The 21,147-nt window shown below is 51.4% G+C and overlaps 8 protein-coding genes across 8 annotated transcripts; 5 read left to right on the top strand and 3 right to left on the bottom strand.

Moving 5' to 3' along the window:
* The first annotated feature begins 329 nt into the window (after positions 1 to 329).
* K444DRAFT_560051 (Actin/actin-like protein) lies at positions 330 to 2,278 on the top strand. The gene is made up of 2 exons (XM_024876890.1): positions 330 to 400; positions 448 to 2,278. The coding sequence occupies exons 1-2, from the start codon at positions 346 to 348 to the stop codon at positions 1,791 to 1,793; spliced, it is 1,401 nt and encodes a 466-aa protein (XP_024738715.1). The 5' UTR covers positions 330 to 345; the 3' UTR covers positions 1,794 to 2,278.
* Positions 1,902 to 3,571, bottom strand: K444DRAFT_560048 (uncharacterized protein; the record flags this gene model as incomplete). Its single annotated transcript, XM_024876889.1, has 3 exons — positions 1,902 to 3,081; positions 3,132 to 3,263; positions 3,377 to 3,571. 3 exons carry the CDS (start codon positions 3,569 to 3,571, stop codon positions 2,002 to 2,004), a joined length of 1,407 nt encoding a protein of 468 aa, XP_024738714.1. The 3' UTR covers positions 1,902 to 2,001.
* Positions 3,572 to 4,467: 896 nt separating this feature from the next.
* K444DRAFT_526942 (uncharacterized protein) lies at positions 4,468 to 7,771 on the top strand (the record flags this gene model as incomplete). Its single annotated transcript, XM_024874595.1, has 3 exons — positions 4,468 to 7,346; positions 7,432 to 7,488; positions 7,537 to 7,771. 3 exons carry the CDS (start codon positions 4,468 to 4,470, stop codon positions 7,769 to 7,771), a joined length of 3,171 nt encoding a protein of 1,056 aa, XP_024738713.1.
* An 880-nt stretch (positions 7,772 to 8,651) lies between these two features.
* Positions 8,652 to 10,002, bottom strand: K444DRAFT_380012 (uncharacterized protein). Its single transcript, XM_024872336.1, has one exon. The coding sequence runs from the start codon at positions 9,752 to 9,754 to the stop codon at positions 8,912 to 8,914; it is 843 nt and encodes a 280-aa protein (XP_024738712.1). The 5' UTR covers positions 9,755 to 10,002; the 3' UTR covers positions 8,652 to 8,911.
* A 306-nt stretch (positions 10,003 to 10,308) lies between these two features.
* On the top strand, positions 10,309 to 11,692 carry K444DRAFT_628810 (uncharacterized protein; the record flags this gene model as incomplete). The annotated part of the gene is made up of 3 exons (XM_024882961.1): positions 10,309 to 10,530; positions 10,813 to 10,928; positions 10,972 to 11,692. 3 exons carry the CDS (start codon positions 10,309 to 10,311, stop codon positions 11,690 to 11,692), a joined length of 1,059 nt encoding a protein of 352 aa, XP_024738711.1.
* Positions 11,693 to 13,107: 1,415 nt separating this feature from the next.
* Positions 13,108 to 15,032, top strand: K444DRAFT_642710 (uncharacterized protein; the record flags this gene model as incomplete). Its single annotated transcript, XM_024884770.1, has 3 exons — positions 13,108 to 13,163; positions 13,222 to 13,378; positions 13,431 to 15,032. 3 exons carry the CDS (start codon positions 13,108 to 13,110, stop codon positions 15,030 to 15,032), a joined length of 1,815 nt encoding a protein of 604 aa, XP_024738710.1.
* A 2,072-nt stretch (positions 15,033 to 17,104) lies between these two features.
* Positions 17,105 to 18,371, top strand: K444DRAFT_720305 (uncharacterized protein; the record flags this gene model as incomplete). Its single annotated transcript, XM_024888479.1, has 3 exons — positions 17,105 to 17,405; positions 17,463 to 17,765; positions 17,865 to 18,371. 3 exons carry the CDS (start codon positions 17,105 to 17,107, stop codon positions 18,038 to 18,040), a joined length of 780 nt encoding a protein of 259 aa, XP_024738709.1. The 3' UTR covers positions 18,041 to 18,371.
* Positions 18,372 to 21,049, bottom strand: K444DRAFT_379931 (uncharacterized protein). The gene is made up of 3 exons (XM_024872335.1): positions 21,048 to 21,049; positions 18,683 to 20,976; positions 18,372 to 18,622 (listed from the first exon to the last, which is right to left on the bottom strand). The coding sequence occupies exons 2-3, from the start codon at positions 20,805 to 20,807 to the stop codon at positions 18,522 to 18,524; spliced, it is 2,226 nt and encodes a 741-aa protein (XP_024738708.1). The 5' UTR covers positions 20,808 to 20,976; positions 21,048 to 21,049; the 3' UTR covers positions 18,372 to 18,521.
* Positions 21,050 to 21,147: the final 98 nt, after the last annotated feature.

Here is a 21,147-nt window from a genome sequence, read left to right as displayed (position 1 = left end):
ATTTCCTTATTTCTAAAATCTCGGTTTCAAATGCCGCATCGTGAAGAAATGACAGGGGCAAAAGAATAGGAAAACCATTCCTCTTTAAACACAATAGTTCATGTGTGATAAAACTTAGGGGGGGGGAATACACCTTAGTAAAAGTGAGATGAACTGAGGTAGACGGAGAGAGAGTTGTGAAAACACTTATTGGGAAGCGGAGCTCGCGGCAGAAAACTTCACCGCCTTTGGCCTGCCACGAACGCTGAACCACATCTCGAATTTCTAGCCTCCCTACGCGACAATTGACATCTCTCCGCCGCCTTTCTCAAGCACTTCCTGTAATCACCCCAGGACGCGTTAATCATGGCGGCTCAAACATTGAACTCCTCAATGCAGCCGACGGACGTCTACGGCGGAGGTACGAAGCTCTCAACCCCCTCCTCGCTCAACCCTAACCCCTCGCAGATGAAGTCTCAGCAATCGTCCTGGACCCAGGTTACTCTAGCGTGCGCGCCGGCTTCGCAGGAGAAGATGCCCCAAAGTCCTTCGTCAACTCCCACTACGGCGCAACGCCCGACGGACGCCTCATCTTCGGCGACAACGCAATCCACAACCCCCAGGCGAACCTCGAGATCCGCAACCCCATGTCCAAGGAAGGAATCGTCGAGGACTGGGACACTGCTACCTCATTGTGGGAATACGCGATCACTTCGCGATTGACGAGCTTCAAGCAGGCGGATCCAAGGCACAATGGGTTGAATGATGATAACAAGGATCTGGAGATGGAGATGGAGGCCGTGGAGGAGGGGGAGAAGGCGCTTGAGGAGCATCCGCTGCTGATGACAGAGACGGCATGGAATAGTGTGAAGAACAGGGAGAGGAGCATTGAGATTGCTATGGAGAGCTGGGGATGTCCTGCCTTCTGGCTCGCAAGGAACTGTGTCATGGCTGCGTTTGGGTCTGGCAAGGCTACTGCTCTTGTAGTTGATGTTGGTGCTTCAACTGCGTCAGTGATCGGTATCCACGATGGCTTGATCCTCAAGAAATCAGTCCAGCGATCGAATCTCGGTGGGAACTGGCTGTCGTCACAACTGCGCTCCCTGTTTGCATCACAAGATCCAAAGGTTGAGCTTATCCCACACTACATGATTGCATCCAAGACACCTGTCGACGCAGGAGCTCCCGCCCAAGCCATCTACCGAAAATACGAGAAGGAGCCTTCGGAAAGCTTCAGAGCATTGGAAGAAGAGCGTGTTCTGACTGAGTTCAAAGAATCAGTTGTCCAAGTCTGGTCCGGGCCAGGCAGACTAAACAGCATGAACGCCACCGGCAGCAATAACCTCGACTATGCGCGCTCGCAGCCTGGCCGCGTTTTCGAGTTCCCAGATGGCGCGAACCAAATGTGGGGCGTTGAGCGCTTAACAGTCGCTGAAGGCATGTGGGACGAGAAAGCCGCCCTCCCTGTCCCCAATGAGCAGCCGGGCACGAAGATGACGATTCCGGAGATGGTGAAGGCGAGTATCAGCGCCGTGGATATGGATCTGCGTGCACATTTGCTGCAGAATATTGTAGTTACGGGAGGCACGACGCTGGTTAATGGGTTTACGGACAGACTGAACAATGAGCTGATGGCTATGTATCCTGGTGCGAGGATTAAGATCCAAGCGGCGGGACTTACGGCCGAGAGAAGATTTGGCAGCTGGATTGGGGGGAGCATTTTGGGGAGTCTGGGGACGTTTCATCAGATGTGGATTTCGAAGGCTGAGTATCAGGAGTTTGGCGCAAGTGTGGTGGAGAAGAGGTGTAAATGAGTGGCTATCATAGACTGAGCTGGTGAAAAGTCGACAAAAATTGGGGAAGGGAAATGTGGCGTTTGGTGTTTTGCTTTGGATGGGTATACCATTCCAGTGTATGTTCTAGAACGCCATTTGATTCATTAAAGCATTTCTAGCTATTCGTCGTTTCTTCGTGATCCATTACCGTAATATTACTCAATACCAAAGCCGCTTATTTGAAGCTTCACCACCCTCTCCACCTGGGCCAAACATCAATAATCTCATCCTCCCTTCCTACCTTCGTCTCATCCACAATTAAATACCACCCAAACCCAGCCCCAGCAACGCAAGCATGATTCGGCCAAACCCGAACCTTCTGCCCTACGCTCAATTCTTCAGGATTCCCCTCTCCACTCCAAACCAAGATCCCATGTTCCTGACTAATCCTTCCAACATGCCACCCAACATGGTTCTCTGGTCCAGCGCTAGGCATGCCGACTCCTGGGCGATTCCAGGGAGTCAAGATTCCCCAGCCTTCGTAGGCTTTGCATGGTTCTCTGCCCAAGGCGAGAGTTCCGCTTCCAAGTAAGGCTTCCGGAGTGCCGTTCTTCCCACGGCTGGGGTAGACAGAAGCTACTTCAGCAACTATAGTAAGAGCGAGATCATTCCAGGTGAGCATTGCGTGCGGTCCTTCGGTGGGAAGAGCATGTGTAGATAGCTGCTGGATATCAAGCGTTGGGTAGACGCCAGCATGGACTTCGATCGCGCACTTCTGCTCCCGTATCGCAGCGATTGTGGCTCTTAAAGCTGCTATTGCTTTCCCTTCTACCGTAGGAGTGGCATCCGAATCTTCGTGGTCGATGAGCAAATTGCGGATGGAGGTTGTGGTAGGTGTTGCGCCGACAGAGAGAATCAGATGTTTAGATGGAGTCACAGAGTGGACGGCCGAGGCAGTTACGAGCAGGGCCTCGAATTCTTGACGCAGCAAGTCTAGGGCGGTCGATCGACGGGAGCCGTAGTATGATTGTCCTGCATGGGCATAGAGGCCGAGAAGATGCGCCTTGCCTGCCGATTCAAAGGAGAGAAGGGAGCTGAGCAGAGAGGAACAAGCTTCTGTCTGAGGAGCTACCCCGGCCCGGCGCGCGCCCATATCAATTTTGAGGAAGATCTGAGGAACGATGGAGGTATTGTAATGAATGGCGAGAATTGCGGGGAGTTGGTCGGGGTGGTCAACCATAAGAGAAAGTCCGTTCGGTCCGAGGGCTTTGGAGATTAGGGAGAGGCGCTCGGCAGCGGCTGGAGTCACGGGGAAGCTGTAGAGGAGCTGGAGTGAGTTAGAAATGGTCAACAGTGTGCGAATGAACCAGAACCTACGCTGACTACTCTACCTGCTGCTTCGTATTCCAGTAGTAAGGGGATGATATTTTCAGCTTCTATCAAGGTCGAGACAATGATGTTGACTGGCCCCAAGCCTCCACCAACTTGCAGCCTTGTGAGTTCCGTAGTCTGTACAAAGATCAGCCCATGAGGTGTAATTCGAAGCGTGCAAAGCCGCCTAATAATTATATAGATGCAGCGAGGTACAATCTCAGCTTCACTGAAAGGGTTGGTCTCCAAACCTTGTGTGTTTTGATATGAGCTCTCCATCCAAACTTCAAGGTATCAACAGCTTCCAGCATCTGGCTGCAGTTGCTCTTTAATTTGCTCAGATCAAGCACCGCCGCAGGTGTTACAACATCTTTCAACGATTTTCCAACAAAATATTTCAACAATTCTTCCTTTGAAGAAAGGGGATAGTAGGAGGTAGCTGCCATGTTTGATGACCGAGACTGCCCAGCCAGTTGATTCGACCAGCGCAGACACCTCGGCCCTTGCCGGTTTTTTCGGAACTCCAATATAAAAGAACAAAGTTTAAGAGGCTGTGAAGTTATTGATGAGATGTAACACCGCCTGTGACTTTCGTCGAACAATTTCTTTTCGTTCCGGAGTTGATCCAAGGGCGCAAATGATCAGCAGCTAGCTGGTGCTATGTTCCACTGTGCATGAGCTGACTCGATGACAAGGCTAACCTTCGGCATGTACAAAATCTATGAATGCAGCTTAGCTTGGAATGGGTAACTTAAAGGCAAAAGTAAGGCGGTTGCAGCAACAAAGGTGGTTGTATTGAATGGCTACGATTCACCTGGAAAGTGGAGAGGGGAACTTTAGACCCATGTCCATGGCACGTGATTCAGCCCTGTAAATCCTGCGCTAGTGCTGTTAGCGCGCATTCCCTCCGCCAGAGCTCCGACGTCAGTTTTCTATCCCTTCGTCCGGTAGAAACTGTCCACACTAGCAGGGGGGCCTGGCTCAGGGCGAAAAGGCGATAGATGACTAATAGGTTTCTAAGCAAAGGCATACGTTTTCGCCCTGAGCCAGGCCCCCCTTGCTAGCGTGGACAGTTTCTACCGGACGAAGGGATAAAACCAACCCCTCGCGCCCTCTTTTCAACACCAACCAAACGTCGACTGCGATCTCAATCGACACCAAACTCCTGCACCACTCTTTTCTCTACATAGTCACCATTTGCGCGTCTCTTTCCATTGCGAAATCACATCGCGAACACTCTTGCGCCGCGGTCTCCACGTTGATAAGCCTCGGTCCCATTCGAGGTGAATCTGCTCGGTGGAGGACAGCAGGATCAACACCCAAGACCATGGCGTCCCACGAGATGCCCCCACCCGAGTACTTCGAGCTCGAGAACATCGACTGGGACGAGCGACAGGCTGAAGATGACCGTCTCGTTGCCAGCGTCTTGAGCTCCACACAGAACGGCGATGGCGGCAACCCACTCATCGACCTCAACCGTCCCCTCGATCTCGGCGAGAAGGCAGACGATGCTATGGACTACGAGGATATCAGCGATGATGACGATCTCCCGGACGAAGAACCAGCCAGCGGTGATATCAAGCTAGAACAAGATGACGATGCTGGCCTAGATGTCGATGATCTATTTGGCGATGAAGACACACACGATCTCTTCGGCGAGCACGACGTCCACGAAGAAATTCACCTCAACGGCACTGCGCAACAATCACGCGTCAATGGCGGCCTCACCTTGCCCTCCTTGGAGCCAGAGGAGCCTGAGGAGGAAGAGGATCTCTACAACCTCAACTTCCCCAATGATCCCATGGTTCTTGACGCGACTATCCCTGAAACTGCGGCCATCTACGAAGACTACGTCAAGCAAGGTTATGAGAAAGGCGGTATCTTGTCCTGGAACACGCTCATGCCGGGCCCCGAGGAACAAGCTGAGCCGAAGCAACCACTAAAGACACCAAAGTCCGTCAACCCGACCAAAGCCAGCTTAGATCTTGCTCCTGACTTGGAGAAGACCTTTCGATCGGCAGGTCCAGCAACCGGTGATAAGCGCAAGCGAGTTGAAGAGGCAGAAATCAAAGGTCTTGTTGCGATTGTCGACGAGTCTTCTGATGAGAGCGACAGCGATGATGGCTTCGATTACTCCCCCCCTGACCCAAATGAGAAGGTTGGCGGTCGTTCGTACGCTGAACACAAGATCGCGATCCTCGACCTTGAGTCAATGATCAATATGATCCCGGAGGTTGAGATCGAGCAGGAGGAGGCACCTTTGGACGACTGGGAGCGCGAGTTTCTTGGAGATCCTTCACAACGTAGAAAGACCGTTGAAAAGCCAAAGCTTTCTGACTTCGTTTTCGCTCCGCAATATCCTGTTCCCAACTTCGATAATTTCGAGCAAATGACAGCCCATACTTCGAAGCGCGTCATTCTTGATCTCAACGATCCATACATTCTGGTTGATGTCCAAGAGTTCAAGCCCGCGAAGCGCCAACGCATCGCCAGAGGATACAAGCGCGTCGGAACCGGCACCTTCACTTCGACTCTTAAGGAACGATTCAACATCTCCAATGACGAGGCATACGATGCACTGAAGGAGAATCACCAAAGCAAGGTTCGACAACACCTTGGTAGTGTCTCCATCGAACATAGTATGCCCGCTCAGAAGCTTCAATGGCCTTACTATCGGACCAAGCTCCAGAACCACGAACTGCGATCATTCCATCGACCCCCTCTCCAACTCACCAGATTCATTAATCAACCTATCTTCTTCTCGAAGCCTGGTATGCGAAAGAAGAAGGAAGCCCGGGGCTTGTCAACCATCGAACTATTCAAGGAGACCAAGGACCTTTCTCTTTCTGATCACTACTCCACTGCAACCCTGTTTGAGTACTCCGAGGAGCATCCTACTGTGCTTTCCAACTTCGGCATGGGCAATCGAGTTGTCAATTACTACCGACGCAAGGATGCTGATGACAAGGAGCGTCCGCAGCCAGAGGATAAGCTTGGTGATACTGAAGTTCTGCTTCCTGAAGACAGATCTCCTTTCGCAAACTTTGGAATGGTTGATCCCGGCGAGACTGTCCGAACTCTCCACAATTCGATGTTCCGTGCTCCCATCTTCAAGCATGAGCCAAAGAACACAGACTTCTTGGTGGTCCGAAGCAGCACTGGCGTTGGCGGCTTCTCTTGGCACATTCGAAATATCGACAACCTCTTCGCCGTTGGACAACAATTTCCTTCTATGGACGTTCCTGGCCCTCATTCGAGAAAGGTTACGAATGCTGCCAAGAATCGCATGAAGATGATTGCCTACCGAAAGATTCGCCACAGCCCACAACATCACTTGAAGATCGGAGATATCACTGCCCACATTACCGACTCCAGCGACATGCAGAATCGGCAGAAGCTCAAGGAGTTCATTCTCTATGACAAGACCGAGAAGGTCTGGAGAATGAAGCCTGGTGATGTAATTCCCGACGAAACACAAATCCGCAACATGGTCAAGCCAGAGGAGATTTGTATGATTGATGCCATGCAAGTTGGAGCAAAGCATCTTGAAGACGCCGGTTTCGCTATCGAGGAAGATGATGATGCTGGCGACGAGGAAGGCGAGAGCTTGGAGCAGAACCTCGCACCTTGGAAGACCACGAAGGCCTTCTTGGAGGCTTCGGCCGACAAGGCAATGCTTCGACTTCATGGTGCTGGAGACCCATCAGGTCGTGGACTCGCATTCAGCTTCATCAAGACATCCATGAAGGGCGGCTATCTTGAAGCTCTTCAGGGTCCTGATTCGGATCTCACACCAGCCATGGAAGCTGCTCGAGCCGCTGCGATGGATCCCAAGAACAACAATGGTCATGGATACAACGTCAAGACCCAGCAAAAGCTCTACAATGACGCCATTCGAGTCATCTGGGAGGCCCAGAAGGAGGATTTGTCGAACAACGCCGAGCGAGAAGTTAATGCCATTACACCCGAGGAAGCTGGTGATCGCGCACAGTTTGGTGTGGCCCAGACTCCTCATTCAACGGCAACTCCTGCTCCTCACTTCGATGATAGCGCGAGTGTGTTCAGCAGTGGTACACAACAATCAAATCGCGTCTTGCGCATTGTCCGAAAGATCGTCAATGCCTATGGCCAGGTCGACAACGTTGTCGAGATTGTGAAGGATCCCCGTGTTGTCACCCAGTATCTCAGACGCCGTCGTGAGCGCGACGCTATGGCAATCAAGTAAGTAACCACCACTGCAGACGATACATTTAGGAAGGGGCGGAAGGATCCATTGACGCATTTGCTAACCTCGACCTTCGTAAAGTGTCTACAATCTCAAGCCGACTGGCGATCCCGAACAAGACAGGATTAACCAGAAGAGGTACGTCCAAACCTAGATTAAGGTAGTGACAGAGCTAACCGTGCATAGACTCGACGACGAACTTGTCCGTCTCAATCGCAACCGCGACCGTCGCTACGCTCGAGAGAAGCAAAAGGGCCGTCTCAACGCTCGTCGATCGGCTGAACCCGAGACCGCTCTTTCCCCTTCGTCGACTCCCGCCCCAACCACCGAGAAGCCAACCGGTACCACGCGCAAATGTGCCAATTGTGGACAAGCCGGCCACATCAAGACCAACAAAAAGTACTGCCCCAATTGCGAATAACCAGTTTCTTCAACCGCCATCAAGGAGTTCGAGCTTGTTCAGTAGCTCTGCTCCGCGATGAGCCTCCCTCGTTCACAGCGTTTCAATTACAGCATCTATTTTCTGTAGAACACATATGCTAACACTTTACAACAGGCTTTGTCCTATGCTTAACGGTACGATGAAGCAGGAGGACATTGCTCCGAACAACGGTGGCTTCGGCGCCATCCAGGCTCCGTCGTTCTCCTAAATTCTCAACAATACATGTCTACACGAACCTTTCCAACGACTCAACTCGAGTTGGCGCGATCTAGCTTCGTCGTTCGCATATTTGCCACCCACATACCTCTTTACATCACGAAACCTTCCTCCTTTCCACGACAGCCGACCTTTCCCGCATTGCATTTGAATGTTTCAGCAAGATTTCCTTTTTGTAGAGTACTCCCCATATTCGCATTCACGATACCCAGCATCATCGGAGCGGCATTTCTCTGGCGTTCCGGAGATACATACTCATGAGCATGAGAGAGGCGCACACGGAAGCATTGAAAAAAGAAAAGAAGAAAAAAAAACATTTGGCGTTTGCTGTTTTGTCTTTGCTGGATTTGATATGCCTGCACAGTGGGAGGCTTGGCGTTCATCTGTTCCTAGGTGCTTGGTCGATTAAGTTCTCGAGCCACCTGGTTGAGCGGGTTTGCGGAACCCCAGTCCCTAGCTAGTTACCAGTCGAATAAACTCCCCTGATAATATTACACCTTGCGGTGATTTGGCAGATGAAGTGAGTGACTTTGATGCTGCTGCTCCATTCCAGTCTTTCCTGTCTTGCCTTTATACAGATCTTCTACTCCCATCTTTGGGAATAGAAGGTAGGCATGACTCTCTATCTATCTACAGTCTTGAATACACGCCCATCCTTCACCGTTCCTGCCCGCCCGGTATGACCATCGATCATCCATCCCTCTATCCTCTCCTCTCCCATCCTATCCTCCGTCTCCTCTCCTCTGCTCTTCCTACCGAAGGCGATGCGGTACATTGATACTGCGAATGCCATTGCCACGGCTCCTTCCACGTGCGTCAAAAGACGGGTCCAGAGAGCGTTTGCTGCTCTGGCGATGTCTTCAGCGGGGCCGATGGCGGCTGAAGCATCCCTCGCATTCGCGGCTACGTACAGACTAGTGCTCGTTGCGTATCTGCCGAAATCGACATCCCCGGTTCCAGGCAGGGCGCAGGAAGCAGAAGACGAGCAGGTGTCGGTGTGGGTTTTGCCGTGCTTGTGCTTGCGGCTGTGGTTGTGGCTGTGGTTGTGTTTGTGGCTGTGGTTGGTGCGAAATGGAAGTGCAGGGAGCAGTGGCAGGTATCCTTGCTCCACTTTGAGGCGGAACTTGGGTGGGGAGGGAGGGTTGTGGGTCCTGCGTTGGAGGTGGAGAGGGGATGGCGGCTATCGTGACGTGCAGGAGGGAGATCCCGATCTCGAGATGAGGGGGAGGGGGAAGGGAGGATCCTGTTCCTGAGTACTTGGGGATCCTCTGGTGTTCGCGAGCCCTGAGAGGAGGCTGAGAGGGGCGGAGAGGGTAGGTAGGGATAGGGATAGGGATAGGGATATGGATAGGCGGTTTGGTGAGAGGGAGGTGGTGATGGGGCGTGGAGGGTTTGAGTCAGGAGTTGCGAGGGCCATGGGATGCAGAATGTGCTTGGGTTTGGGGAGATGTTGGGCTTTTGAGAATCCGAGTCCGCCAGTGCTCGAAAGTCCCCAGCGGAAGGATGCGTTCCTGACATCATACTGTGTTGTGCAGATGCAGAGAAGGAAGGGATGGAGGGGAGGTGCGTGGTTTCTGTCGTCATGTTGCTATCAATCTCTGCTGTGTGTGTGTGTGCAGGTGTAGGAAGATTTGGAGATGAATCAAGTGCAACGAGGGAGATTAAGGAGACTTGCAAGAGGGAGAGGGAAAGCTGGTCTTCTCTTAGTAATCTATCTATCTCTTCCTGCTGACCTACCTCATCCATTCCCGCCTTCACTCCGTACCTAAACCTTTCCGTCTCTGACTCAGAAGTTCAACGCTCACCTCCCCTCTTCCCAAAACAGGGAAGCCAGCCCGATATCAAAACTCTAAACATAGAATCCCGACTTGTAAAGAAGGCCAGTGGAAACGCTTCTCCCCTGGTAGACGACTACCGGTGGTAGATTGAAGAAGAAGTAGTCGAGGAATTTAAGCGCCGGAGAACATCCAAGGACTGGGAATAGATCGCGTGGCTGGATAGGGCGTTGAGGGGGAGAGGGGACTGGGGGACCGGAGGAGAATGTTCTATTGTGGGATGACGATGCAGGTCAACATCTCAAACAGGGTGTGATGGGGTGCATGGGAGCGGATGTTTGTTTCATTAGGGAAATGTTTATTGCTCCTTTGGAAGGGAGGGGAGTGATGTGGCGTCATCTACTTGCTGGCAGGGGGAGAAAGTGAAGAGAGTGAGGTGGTGTGGGGAGGAAGGCCACGAATCAAATCAGCTCGAGAGGTTTACTTGGCGCAGCATGGTGGTACTCGTGGTTCTCTGTAAGCGGTATGCAACGAACACTTGGCTTTGGGTGCATGCAGACGCGGGGCTGGAAAGACGGTGCAGAAAGAAGGGATCAAGATCTAGCAAACTGTGCGGCTGCGGTCGACTCGGGCGAACCGAATCCAGGTACCGGCTGGTTCTCCGAAGTGTCCTTAACCGCACGTAACGGCTTCGGAAATGACGATGAGAAGGGATGCCACAGACATGAACGCAACGTCTGTTACTCGGTGAGCTGTGATGTGGTGTTTGGCGGGGTCGAGGAAGCGTCGAGTCGTTGAGTCGTCGACGTCGTGTAGGTTTGCAGGGGTTGAGATATAAATATATTTTTGGAACAAGCTGCATTAGGGTGGGTTTTTAGTTGCGGGTGGCGGGAGCCTCACAGGGGATAGTGGGGTGTGACGACCACTGATGTGCAGGTGCCCACAAACCGGGCGAGATGATGCCTGCGATGTTCCCGGCGGATTTTGGGGATTGGTTTGAGAGGTGATGCAGGCAATACGACGGAGCAGCGGATTGGCCGTGATGTGTTTCGAGGGTCGGTTGAATGGAACAAACGAGAGCAGGGACCCGAATTCGGAGATGTTGCAGGGCTGTCGAGTATGAAAGAGGCAAAGGACAGGATTCGGTATGTGCTTTCGGAAAGATGCTGATGCTTGGATGATCAGCAGATGTCCCCCCCCGGCTCTCCACGTTGATCTGTCAGCGTTTGATGTTGATGGCAATATCTGGAATGCGCCTTGTGAGAATGAACCAACTCCCGGGTTGCCAATCTGCCTTGTGATCGTATACTTCTCACTGGCTGAGATTGACGATATCGATGCTGTCCAAGAGTCGGCGGCAGGAAGAGCTTCCGGAATCCTGGCCTGGGGGAGGTTGCCGAGCCGTTGGAGAATGGCCGCAGGTGGACAAGGTGGGCTCGGCTCGCAAAACGATCTCGTCGATCAAGTACCCATGTACCCATGTACCCATGTACCCATGTATCCATGTATCACAACGCAACTCCCAAATCCTGCCCATGGAGAACAGCAGCATTTCCTTCAAGTGCAAAAAGATTTTCAGCTTTCGAATTTAGCAGACTTTGTTTGCTCATTGAACTCCCCATCCCATCCTTCACGGCACAGTGCTTCACCTCCGCCGCCTCTCGGTGAGTTTGTATCTTGGGACTCGCAAACCAGGATGAAGCTGTTGATGCAGCGTACCTTGCAGGCTCTGCAAGCATCGCCGAGGACAATAATAGAAGCATTTCCCCAAAATACGGGCGGGTTGGACAGAGTTTCTGGAGATCCTGGGCTCAATCTCCACCGCACGTTTTGCAATGGCTTCTGGAAGGACAGAACTCGGTGCGATGTCCGCGGTAGTAAGGGATACAGTATGCACATACTTGGGTAATTTGCGGCCTCTCCATGCGTGGCCCCGGGACGGACTCGAGGCTGAAGGCCACCCACGGGGCCACGACGAACATTTGTCAATAATATGCACCGAATTCGGGCTAATTTGCCGTGATGGGATTGGTGCCAAAAAGGCCCTGATGCGGGCTATTTTGGGACCTTTACTTTACCCTGGCCTGGTCTTGCGAGCAGGGACAGGGGATAGCCGAGGACGTTAGATGTCGTGTAGAGCGTGTGCACCCACACACGGGAGAGGAGAGGACGCAGTCATGGGACGTGTCTGGCGCTTAGAACATCGAGTAATTTGGCTGGCGCGGACGGGGAGGGAACTCGACAGGGCGTGGAAACAAGCGACGAGGTGTGGGTGGAGGCGAAAAGGGGGGGAGGCTGTAGTGAGGAGCGAGAGGAGCGAAGCGAGAGGATTTGGAGAGTGAAGCGTGCAGAGTCGAGCGCAGGCAGAGTCGAGTGCAGGCGGAGTCGAGTCCAGGCAGAGTCGAGTGCAGGCAGAGTCGAGTCCCGCCGTGAGTGGTGGGTGGGCCACGATGACCCGCTCAGAGCAGAGTCGTCGCAGACTGGCTATGGGCTGAGATCCAAAACAGGCGCGCTGCGCCGTTGATTCGCTGCAGCCAGGAAATGACCCCACTTTCAGCTCCCGAACTGGCCGCTGACTGGCTGCACTGCGAGATTACTCATCTGTAGACATCCGGCGGGCCACTCACAGCACCGTTCGTAAATCCTCGCTCCCTCCTGGCGCTCACTCTCGGATCTCTCGCTCGCTCGCTCGCTTTTCTACAGTAAATTTACCTCTCTTCATCCAGCCTCCGCCCTCCACGCCCCTACCCCCCCCCCCCCCCCCCCCCCCCCCCCCCCCCCCCCCCCCCCCCCCTCCCCCCCCCCCCCCCCCCCAACACCGACCACCAGCTACTCTAGAACTATATTTAGCATCGCAATCCTCTATCAGTCTATCAGCCGGTCAACGTCGAGGAAAAGTTGAATCCAGGTACCGTGCAGCAGAACATCTATATCACGCTCCGCGCCGCCGCCTCCCACCACGCTATTCGCCCAAGTGCACCTTCTGTCGTGTTTCAGGACTTCGCCGGAGTTCGTAGCTGAAGCCTAGAAAGACTCGGGCGCATCACTCACGTCTTCACTCTCACCACTACGGCAAACACCACCACGCCAACAACCCGCCTCGGCATCTACACCTCCCACGCGTCTGCGTCTCGACCTTGTCGTCGTCGATCCTTTTCTTTCCAGAGACAGATTTGATGTACGCGATCGTGACACCGCATTGATCTCCAGCCGATAGCACATCAGGCTGTCTCCTTTCTGGCATTCGGATTTTCCTTCACCGCAGAGGAGCTGGATCAATTCATAGAACCTTCCTATCCTCCACAAGCCCGGCGCGTCGCCGTGATGGGAAGAAGAAAGATCGAAATTAAGGCTATCAAGGATGATAGAAATCGTTCAGTGTAAGTCTTCGCGCGGCGGCTCTGGAGAAAGCCTGCTAATCGCCGTCTTTACCAATAGAACGTTCCTTAAGCGCAAAGGCGGCCTGTTCAAGAAGGCGCATGAGCTCTCCGTTCTCTGTTCCGTTGATGTCGCGGTCATAATCTTTGGCAATAATAAGAAGTTGTACGAATATTCGAGTAGTGATATTGGAGAGATCTTGAACAGATACCAATACGTACGCCTACCTCCAAGATCTGCATAAATAACGGAAGCTGATAGTGATACAGTATGGAGGTGCGAACGAACATAAGGGTCCCGGGGACTTCAGTGGGAAGGGAAAGATGGAGGACGATGATGATGACGAGGATGGATCTGGCCCTTCTCACCATGGATCAGTCGAGCCGCAAATGATGCCTCCTCAATTCCAGAACCAACCTGCGTACCAACATATCCGACATCATACACCGTCTGCGTCTCCTCCCATTCCCAATGGTGTCTTCCCGCATCATCCACAACAAAGACAACATACCCCTCAGCCGCAACCTGGATCTCGCCCTTCTTCAAGAAATGCACCAAGAAGACCAAGCTCCAATCTTGTTCCTCAGCAACACCCACATCCACCGCCTTCTAATGGTTACGCCTACATGCCAAATCCAGCTATCTACAATCCTCATAATGGTCCACCTCTCCCGCCGCACCAACATGGTCTCCCCCAGCACATGCAAGGTCCCCCGATGCAAGGCCCGCCTCAGGGTGTTCCTCAGCAAGGGCCAGGGCCTCAATACCCAAATTATGGACCTCCACAGCAGCAGCAACATCCTCACCAACAGCAAGTTCAGCAACTTTATGTTGAAGAACAACGAAGAACCTCAATTCCACCTGCTTTCCCCCAACAGGAGAGACCACAATCGCGCCCTGAATCTTCTCCACCACAGCCTCAACAACAACAGATTCCTCAACAGCAGCCACAGCATCAAGAGCAAGAAGAGCCACAACCTCCACAACAGCAGATGCTTGAGCCTGTAAAACGCATGTCCGTCAAGTCGCGGAGTATCTTCACGCCAATTGACGAGTCTCGGTCTATCCTCTCGCAGCATTGGGCTTCGTCGACATCGAATGCCGAGCAGCCACGCAGTGAACCAGCACCAACCTCAAATAATCGGTCCCAATCTGTGGATACACCAGCTGTAAATCGAGGCAAGACATCACCGCCTCCAGCCCGCTCCAACACACATAAAATCCGTAATGTCTCTGTCTCTTCAGCCGCAGATGGTTTCACACCTCCCTCAAGAACAAATTCAGCATCAGTCGGTGGCAAGCGTCCGGTCCTGAAGGTACAAATCCCCGACGAGCCCTCAGACGGCGGCAGCGTAACTGCAGACTCCGAAGCCAGTCCTCGGTCAGGCACCAACGCAACATCCTCTAACCGGCGTCCTAACGGACGCCAAAATTCAGACTCTCACTCCTCGGGCATGGTCCTGCCACCTCCCTCGCCATCCGCCTCAGCCCTACTCTCAGCAGGCGCATCAGGCCCACCAAACCCCTTCGCGCGTCCCCATCCCGTCTCCCAAACGTCACAGACCAACTCAAATAGCGGGACTATGATCGACACGCCCGTCTCCGCTCTGCCTTCCCGCTTCATGAACAACGAGTTCCTGCCTTCTCCCAGCTCCTTCTACCCAGATTGGAATTTCAGAAGCAATGATAGCAATACGCTACCGAGTCCACTGAACTTCGCGACGCCGGTGGTGGGCACGGGACCGAGTTTCCTGAGAGAGGATAGTGGGGGTCGAGAAGGCAATGGGCGTGGCGAGAAGAGGAAGACGCCTGAGGGTGAGGGCAGTGATGGGGAAGGAGGGGATCAGAAGAGGGCGAAGGTTGAGGGCTAATCAGATCCCTCTTCTTCCCTACCCTACTTTTATGTTCCGGTGTTTGATGTGTTGATATATGGGACCTCGCAAGAAGGAAAAATTCTGGATCTTCAGTTGTGTTTGGTGATTTTGTTGGCTTGGTACTTGGGCGGCAGACCTACTTTTAACTTTGCATTGGGTGGTGTTTGGCGTTGGCTTTTTGCGAGCTTGCGAGCTAAATGTGTCGATGGAATGATGGGTTGGATAGGAGAGGGTGGGATATGTTTTGTTATGAGAGGGGTTTGTAGATACCTTTGCTTTAGAGTTGGCGTTTCTCTTCTTCTTGCCTGTTTGGTTGTATGGGGTTGGGGTGGTTGGCGGTTAGGTAGTTGATGTACGTGATAAATGCAGATATTGAACCAAATTTTTAGTTAATGCTTGTGATTCTTCGACCTTTGGGCAAGTGCCGCAGCAACTTGCTGCTTATTAGGAGAATCTCAAGCTTTCTGCTTTATTATCTTCTCCAATTGCATTGTTCAAGCCGATTTGTAATATTTGAAGCGGGCACCAATTGGCGCAGCTCTGGAAATCACGAAGTCGTTCAAGAGAGAGAAGAATTACGCAGAGGTCTATTGAGATGTGAGCGCAAGGCTCTTGGGTCTCGTTGTATGACGCTATTCAAGTGTCTCTATACTGGCAGGACCGACGCCCAAAGTCTTTTATAGAAAAGCGTGATTTTAACTGGATAACAAGCTCGAGCGCAGGGGAAAGTTCAGAGTGGCGATGGTGAAGGAGGAAAGCCCTGCTAGATTCACGAGCTACCATTCCCCTGGCCAGCGCGTTGCCCGCCCACTTCTTCTGGATATCTCTCATATGTTTGGTAGAACCACACTCTGTATCTTTGCCACGAGTTAAACAAAATGCCCCGTTAAAAACTGGCTCAGAGCACACTTACTCTTCTGGGTAAACGCCGTAGCTGTTGTAGTGTTGCTCGGCCCACCTTAGAAGATCTTAGTATAGGCAATACGCCGATAAACAGAAAATATTATGCACCTCTTATACTCAATTACTGCTCTCTGGGCGGCTTCCCTGGCTACCTGTTCTTCTTGCTTCTGCTTGTTCTCTGCGGTTTGCATTTTGCTCGCTGTGTAGTATAAGGACATAACTTGAAGTAGTAAGTTACCCCGGCTTATAGACTCACAATCATGTTCGTCGGGTATTGGTATGGTCCCTTTCCTCCCGACCCAAACGTCGAGTTCTGGCTCGCCTCCCATAATGCTGACCTCTTTATATTCATAGCGTTCCACGTATTGTCCTAGAAATCGTTAGCAGTTACAAACGTCACTGGGCTATTTTCTTACCGGAGTTGCTCATTGTGATAGCTTAGCCTCACGGGTTGATATCGGTATGTGGAACAGCTGTGAACATGAACACAAGGGCTTCAAAGCATCGGGAGGAAACGGCTACAAAATATTCACGCTCCGAGCGTGCCATAATCTATACATGCTGTTGGGCATTGGGAAACTCTATTGGGTTCTTCAGAAATGGGTGAGGCAGGGGGATTGGGGGTATTGATGCCCGACGAGGCTGTGGGAAAAGAAACTCCTTATCAAAAGGCTCTATAGATGCGGGCGGACTTCCTAGCATTACAACCCAAGCAAATCATCCTGACCAATCAACATCAATGATTGAAAGAAGTGGCGCCAAAGTTTGCCGTTGACGCCGGGGTAAATGGTCTTTGTATGACCGCGTTGACACGTCACAAGGCATCCCCATAGGAGAAGGGCATATTCCAAAGCAAGACACCAAGGGGCCTGTTCGGAATAGAAAAGTGTGCCTACGAGTCTGCCTTTCCAATTTTCTGTGAAAGAGCTTACAGCAGAAAACTGCACTTTTCGCCCGAATATTTTGTTCTCGTACTGATATCCTGACACATCATAGAGCAGATATAGCTTAACAAAACCGAAGACCCGTGGCATATCCGTGTAATTGGATCATTTAGTCTGTATGGAAGACTGTGCTCCAAGAAGTCTTTCTGGTTTCCATTGATGATCCTGTCTTGAGGCTGGCGAGAACTTCTTGCAACCTGAGCCTTACCTTCTGTATGCCGAATGGAGGGATATGCAAAGTTAGCTCTCTTGATGGGAGAGCACCCAGAACACGGGATTTTCCGTCGGTTTGCAACTCTCAATGCCCAAAACCTACTTTACTTGCAGGCCGAATTGACCGTCCTTGAGGAGCAACATCGTGCTTTGGCATTGGAAAATGAAGCCTCCGGTCACAGGGAGAGGAAAGCGTATGCAACGAATTGGTTTATGTTAAACAACTCCACGACTTCAACGACTGAGGAAGGCGAAGATCAACGTCAATGGGCAATGTTTCTCAAGATCAGAGAAAAATTGTTACAGTATAGTGAGGAAGATGTGATGGATGCAATTAAATAAGAACCAGGCTGAAACCAACATACAGACGACGCTCTCTTGCAGCAAGAGAAGCTTGCGCAGATACACAATCCAAGTTCAACGGCCCTCAACAAACTTAGGAATCTGATGGACCGAAATGATCTTTGTCGTATATATCTAACAGGACCTGACCACAACATTTGGTCCGAACCGAGCCATGAACCAGACCTGCTCGTACTCAGGGGTGAAGACAATGAGGACCCATTTTCTCGTTGGATCGAAGACAAGTTTTTGAGTTGGTTCTATGGTCTGCCTTTCGCCCCTTCGCAGGTAAATTACCTCTGGTCTAGCTTTACTCCCGTGTTTTCCGGTGCCTAACCTCATCGCCAGGAAAGCACGTCCTCATACTTAGGGATTACTTCTTTCGTGCCTCGCGCCAAAGTTCTACGTGTGACCAAATTACTTGCAGTAACACTTGCGAGCATTCTTCCTGTCCTTTCAATCGTGGTCTTGCACACTTTGGATACCATGGCAAAAAGACTGGGCGCAATTGCCGGGCTGACGGCTGCATTTTCCTTCTCTCTGCAACTTTTTACGGGAGCCCGCCTTGTGGATATTTTTGCGGCAACAGCAGCGTATGTATAACGGTACCTTATCCAGCTTACGGCTATTGGCTCACTGCCTTCTAGCTTTGCAGCCGTCCAAGTGGTGTATGTTGGAACTGCCACTCTACCTTATTCACCATCACAGAGCTCAACTCAGTAGTTCCGCAGCTCGACTGAATTATTTGGTGATGTCAAACAGCTTGGGCTGTTCTCATTTGTAATTAGTTTCTCCGATGGTAGCTGGCAGCAAGTATAGGAACTCAGTATCAAACTTTTCTCTAAGAGAAAACCCGCAAAGAGAAATATTTGGGGAAATGCAAAGAAATCTCAGACCCTGACTCAGCCTTGGTAAAGAAGACGAAGTAGACAAGCAACAGACTTTGGCTTATTCAACATCAAAATAGTTCTGAATAGGTCGGTAATATATGCATGAGAAATGCGTGAATATCTCTCATGTCTCATTGCCAGTCGCATTTTCTCGGTTCCCCTACTCCTCTCTTCTTTTCTCATTCGTTCTCCCACTATCTGGCTCTTCCCCTGGCTCCATGACTTAAACGATTCGTGCAATCGCTTATCTCGAGTTCTCTTTCAGGGATATCGGCGGTTCTTGCGGGATCGACGGCTGTTTCTTGATCAACATGCGAGGCCTACGAGTCGGAGCTTGAAAAGGTTGGGGACGTACCATCAGCTGAATATCGGCGTTTGTCCGCAAACGGACTACTATCCGAAATTCGGAACTCATCGGGCTGGCACCCATCCAATACTCGTTGAGAGGGTGAAAGTTTATGAAGGAGCGAAAGCTGATCGGGTGTTGAACTTGGGCGAGTGGTAGCTCGTTTTGCGGTGCTATGCAAAAGTAATGGCAAAAGTAATTTAAAATCTTTAGTGCGACGTTCCTCGTCACACTCTAAAGACTCTTGGTTAGTTGAGCGGCCGTCTAGTACCCGAGCCACAGGCTTTTGAAGTGGGTTTGTCTCGTCCTTCTTGCAATTCGGTGGAGGGAATGTAATATCCTTGAGTTCGCATCTGAGTTTCTCGCAGGCATCTTCGAGGACGTCAACAATGTCCATGAACTGGATTCTCCTTTTATACTGTTGCACCACTATTCCAACCATCTCGGCAGTGTCGATGTCAACGACTGTAGCTCCAGAGTCGCCACGGCGATCAATGGAAGGTTCGTCAGTATCGATTTCCCATAAGGAGACCAAGATGCTCCTCGAAATGCGATCACTGGTGCCACGTAGCGAGGATGGATCCTCTCCGGTGTATTGGACTTCTTTTGAGGAGGGCATCAGAGCTATCTCGCCCTCTACCTGGCCAGAATATGCTCCAGTGTAGCGAACCTTGAATCCTGGCCGAGGTCTGGCGTACTTTGTGATACAGTGACACGTACCAGAGCAATCATGGCCATACGGTATCAGAGGACCAGACTCTTCCCTCGAAGCAAGTTGCCAATCCATGTAGGGAAAGCCTTTGGTTTTACCATCGAAATGGGTATGCTTAGATTCCCGCCAGTTCCTGTGATAAGGGTCGCCGCCACTCTCTGGCCGAATTTTTCCCACTTCAGTTTTGAAGTGCATGAGAGGCTTATCGATTATGTCATCGTCACGACGAGGCTCTCTACGGATAATTTTTCCTTCGGTGATATCATAATACATTGCATGGCGGCAAACTAGTTGCAGAGCGGTTTGTCCAAGGAAGAAGTGCGGGCCAATCGTGGAGGAGCATAGTTGCTCTGGGTCCAATGTCTTGGATGGAACCATGAAATAATGTCCAGTGCTGGGGATTCCCTTTTCAGGACAATGCTCCAGACAACGCAAGCAAGGTGTCAGCGCAAGCATTTCGCGGTGACCTTCCTCAAAGCGGACAACCACGTCGTTCAAATATCGAGGCAACAGATCTTTGATAATAAGATCTCGGGTGAAGTCGGCCTTAACCTCGTTGACAGGTTCGGGTGTTATAAAAAGGATTTCTTTTGGTGACTCGGGCTTGAGCGTATGGCTTATGATGTAACCATGACCGATAAGGGTGTGCAGGTACTCAGTGCACCATGGAATAAGAACGCGTTCCATTGTTTCCATATAGGCCTCTGCCAATCGGACGAAGTCAGGTTCAAACCTTGGTGGTGGGTTCAGAAGTCTTTTCTGGATCTTAGGTATACTGTCATCCGTCGGATACAAGTCTTGACAACTTCTCTTCAAATCTTCGACGAACCGAGCTGACTCTTGTTCTGGAAATCCAGAGGAGATTTCAGGGCGAGAGATGACTGAACCTAAGTCCGAATGCGACTTTTTTGATGAAGATTCTTTGCAAGAATTGTCACCTTGCAACACATTCTTATGTCCGGCACCGGTTGCATCAGTGCATTGGCATTCACCGCCGGAAACAGAATCCTGAGTACCACTTCCTGACTTGGCCGAGGACCACGTTGGGGTGTCGTACGAACCCTCTGAGAGCTCGTCGGTTAGTCTCCGAGTAGCTGTCGATCCCTCCAAATCTGAATTTAGTTCATTGAATGCAGGCTGATTGCTCAATGAATGATGTTCTGTTTCGCCATTGTAGCCCCCGACTGAAATGCCCCTGGCTTTGGATTGTGTTTGCACTTGGCGATCTCTCAAGTCCGCCTTCAAAGTTTCTGCCTTCGCCCTCAAAGCTTCTGCCTCCGCCTTCCAAGCTTCTGTCTCCGCCTTCAAAGCTTCTGCCCTCGCCTTCAAAGCTTCGTTCTCCGCCTTCAAAGCTTCTGTCTCCGCCTTCCAAGCTTCTGCCTTCGCCTTCAAAGCTTCTGTCTCCGCCTTCCAAGCCTCCATCTCCAATAGCCGCCTCTCCTCCCGAGTCAACAGAACACAACGTAACTTAGGCAAATTTCGGACGAAAGACTTTTTTGTGCTGCCTCGTTCGTCTCCGTTGTACCGCTGACTTCAGTAACACTTGTATTCGTTTCGGGGGAATCGGGACCCGTTCTGTAGGCGGCACTCGCTATATGGAAGCTTATATTAGCTCTGCGAAATGGAGATTGATCTGCCAATATTCAGCAAGTAGTCTCTTACCTGTAAAATCAAAATCGAACGGTCTATCATCTCACAAGCGGAACTGAGACCGAGGCTCCAGTTGGATTGAGCGCTGTGACAAAGCAGGACTAGGTACCGC

Source organism: Hyaloscypha bicolor (genome assembly GCF_002865645.1).
Source record: "Hyaloscypha bicolor E unplaced genomic scaffold K444scaffold_56, whole genome shotgun sequence".
NCBI classification, from domain to species: Eukaryota; Fungi; Ascomycota; class Leotiomycetes; order Helotiales; family Hyaloscyphaceae; genus Hyaloscypha; species Hyaloscypha bicolor.
This window is presented reverse-complemented; position numbering and strand designations above follow the sequence as displayed.

Bases quoted from the DNA above. Each gene is read 5' to 3' on its own strand.
- K444DRAFT_560051 (XM_024876890.1), top strand. From the start codon at position 346: ATGGCGGCTCAAACATTGAACTCCTCAATGCAGCCGACGGACGTCTAC. The intron at 401-447 runs GTACGAAGCTCT...AACCCCTCGCAG, and splicing joins GACGGACGTCTACGGCGGAG to ATGAAGTCTCAGCAATCGTC.
- K444DRAFT_380012 (XM_024872336.1), bottom strand. From the start codon at position 9,754: ATGGATGAGGTAGGTCAGCAGGAAGAGATAGATAGATTACTAAGAGAA.
- K444DRAFT_379931 (XM_024872335.1), bottom strand. From the start codon at position 20,807: ATGGAGGCTTGGAAGGCGGAGACAGAAGCTTTGAAGGCGAAGGCAGAA. The intron at 18,623-18,682 runs GTACGTCCCCAA...ATCAAGAAACAG, and splicing joins ACGCCGATATTCAGCTGATG to CCGTCGATCCCGCAAGAACC.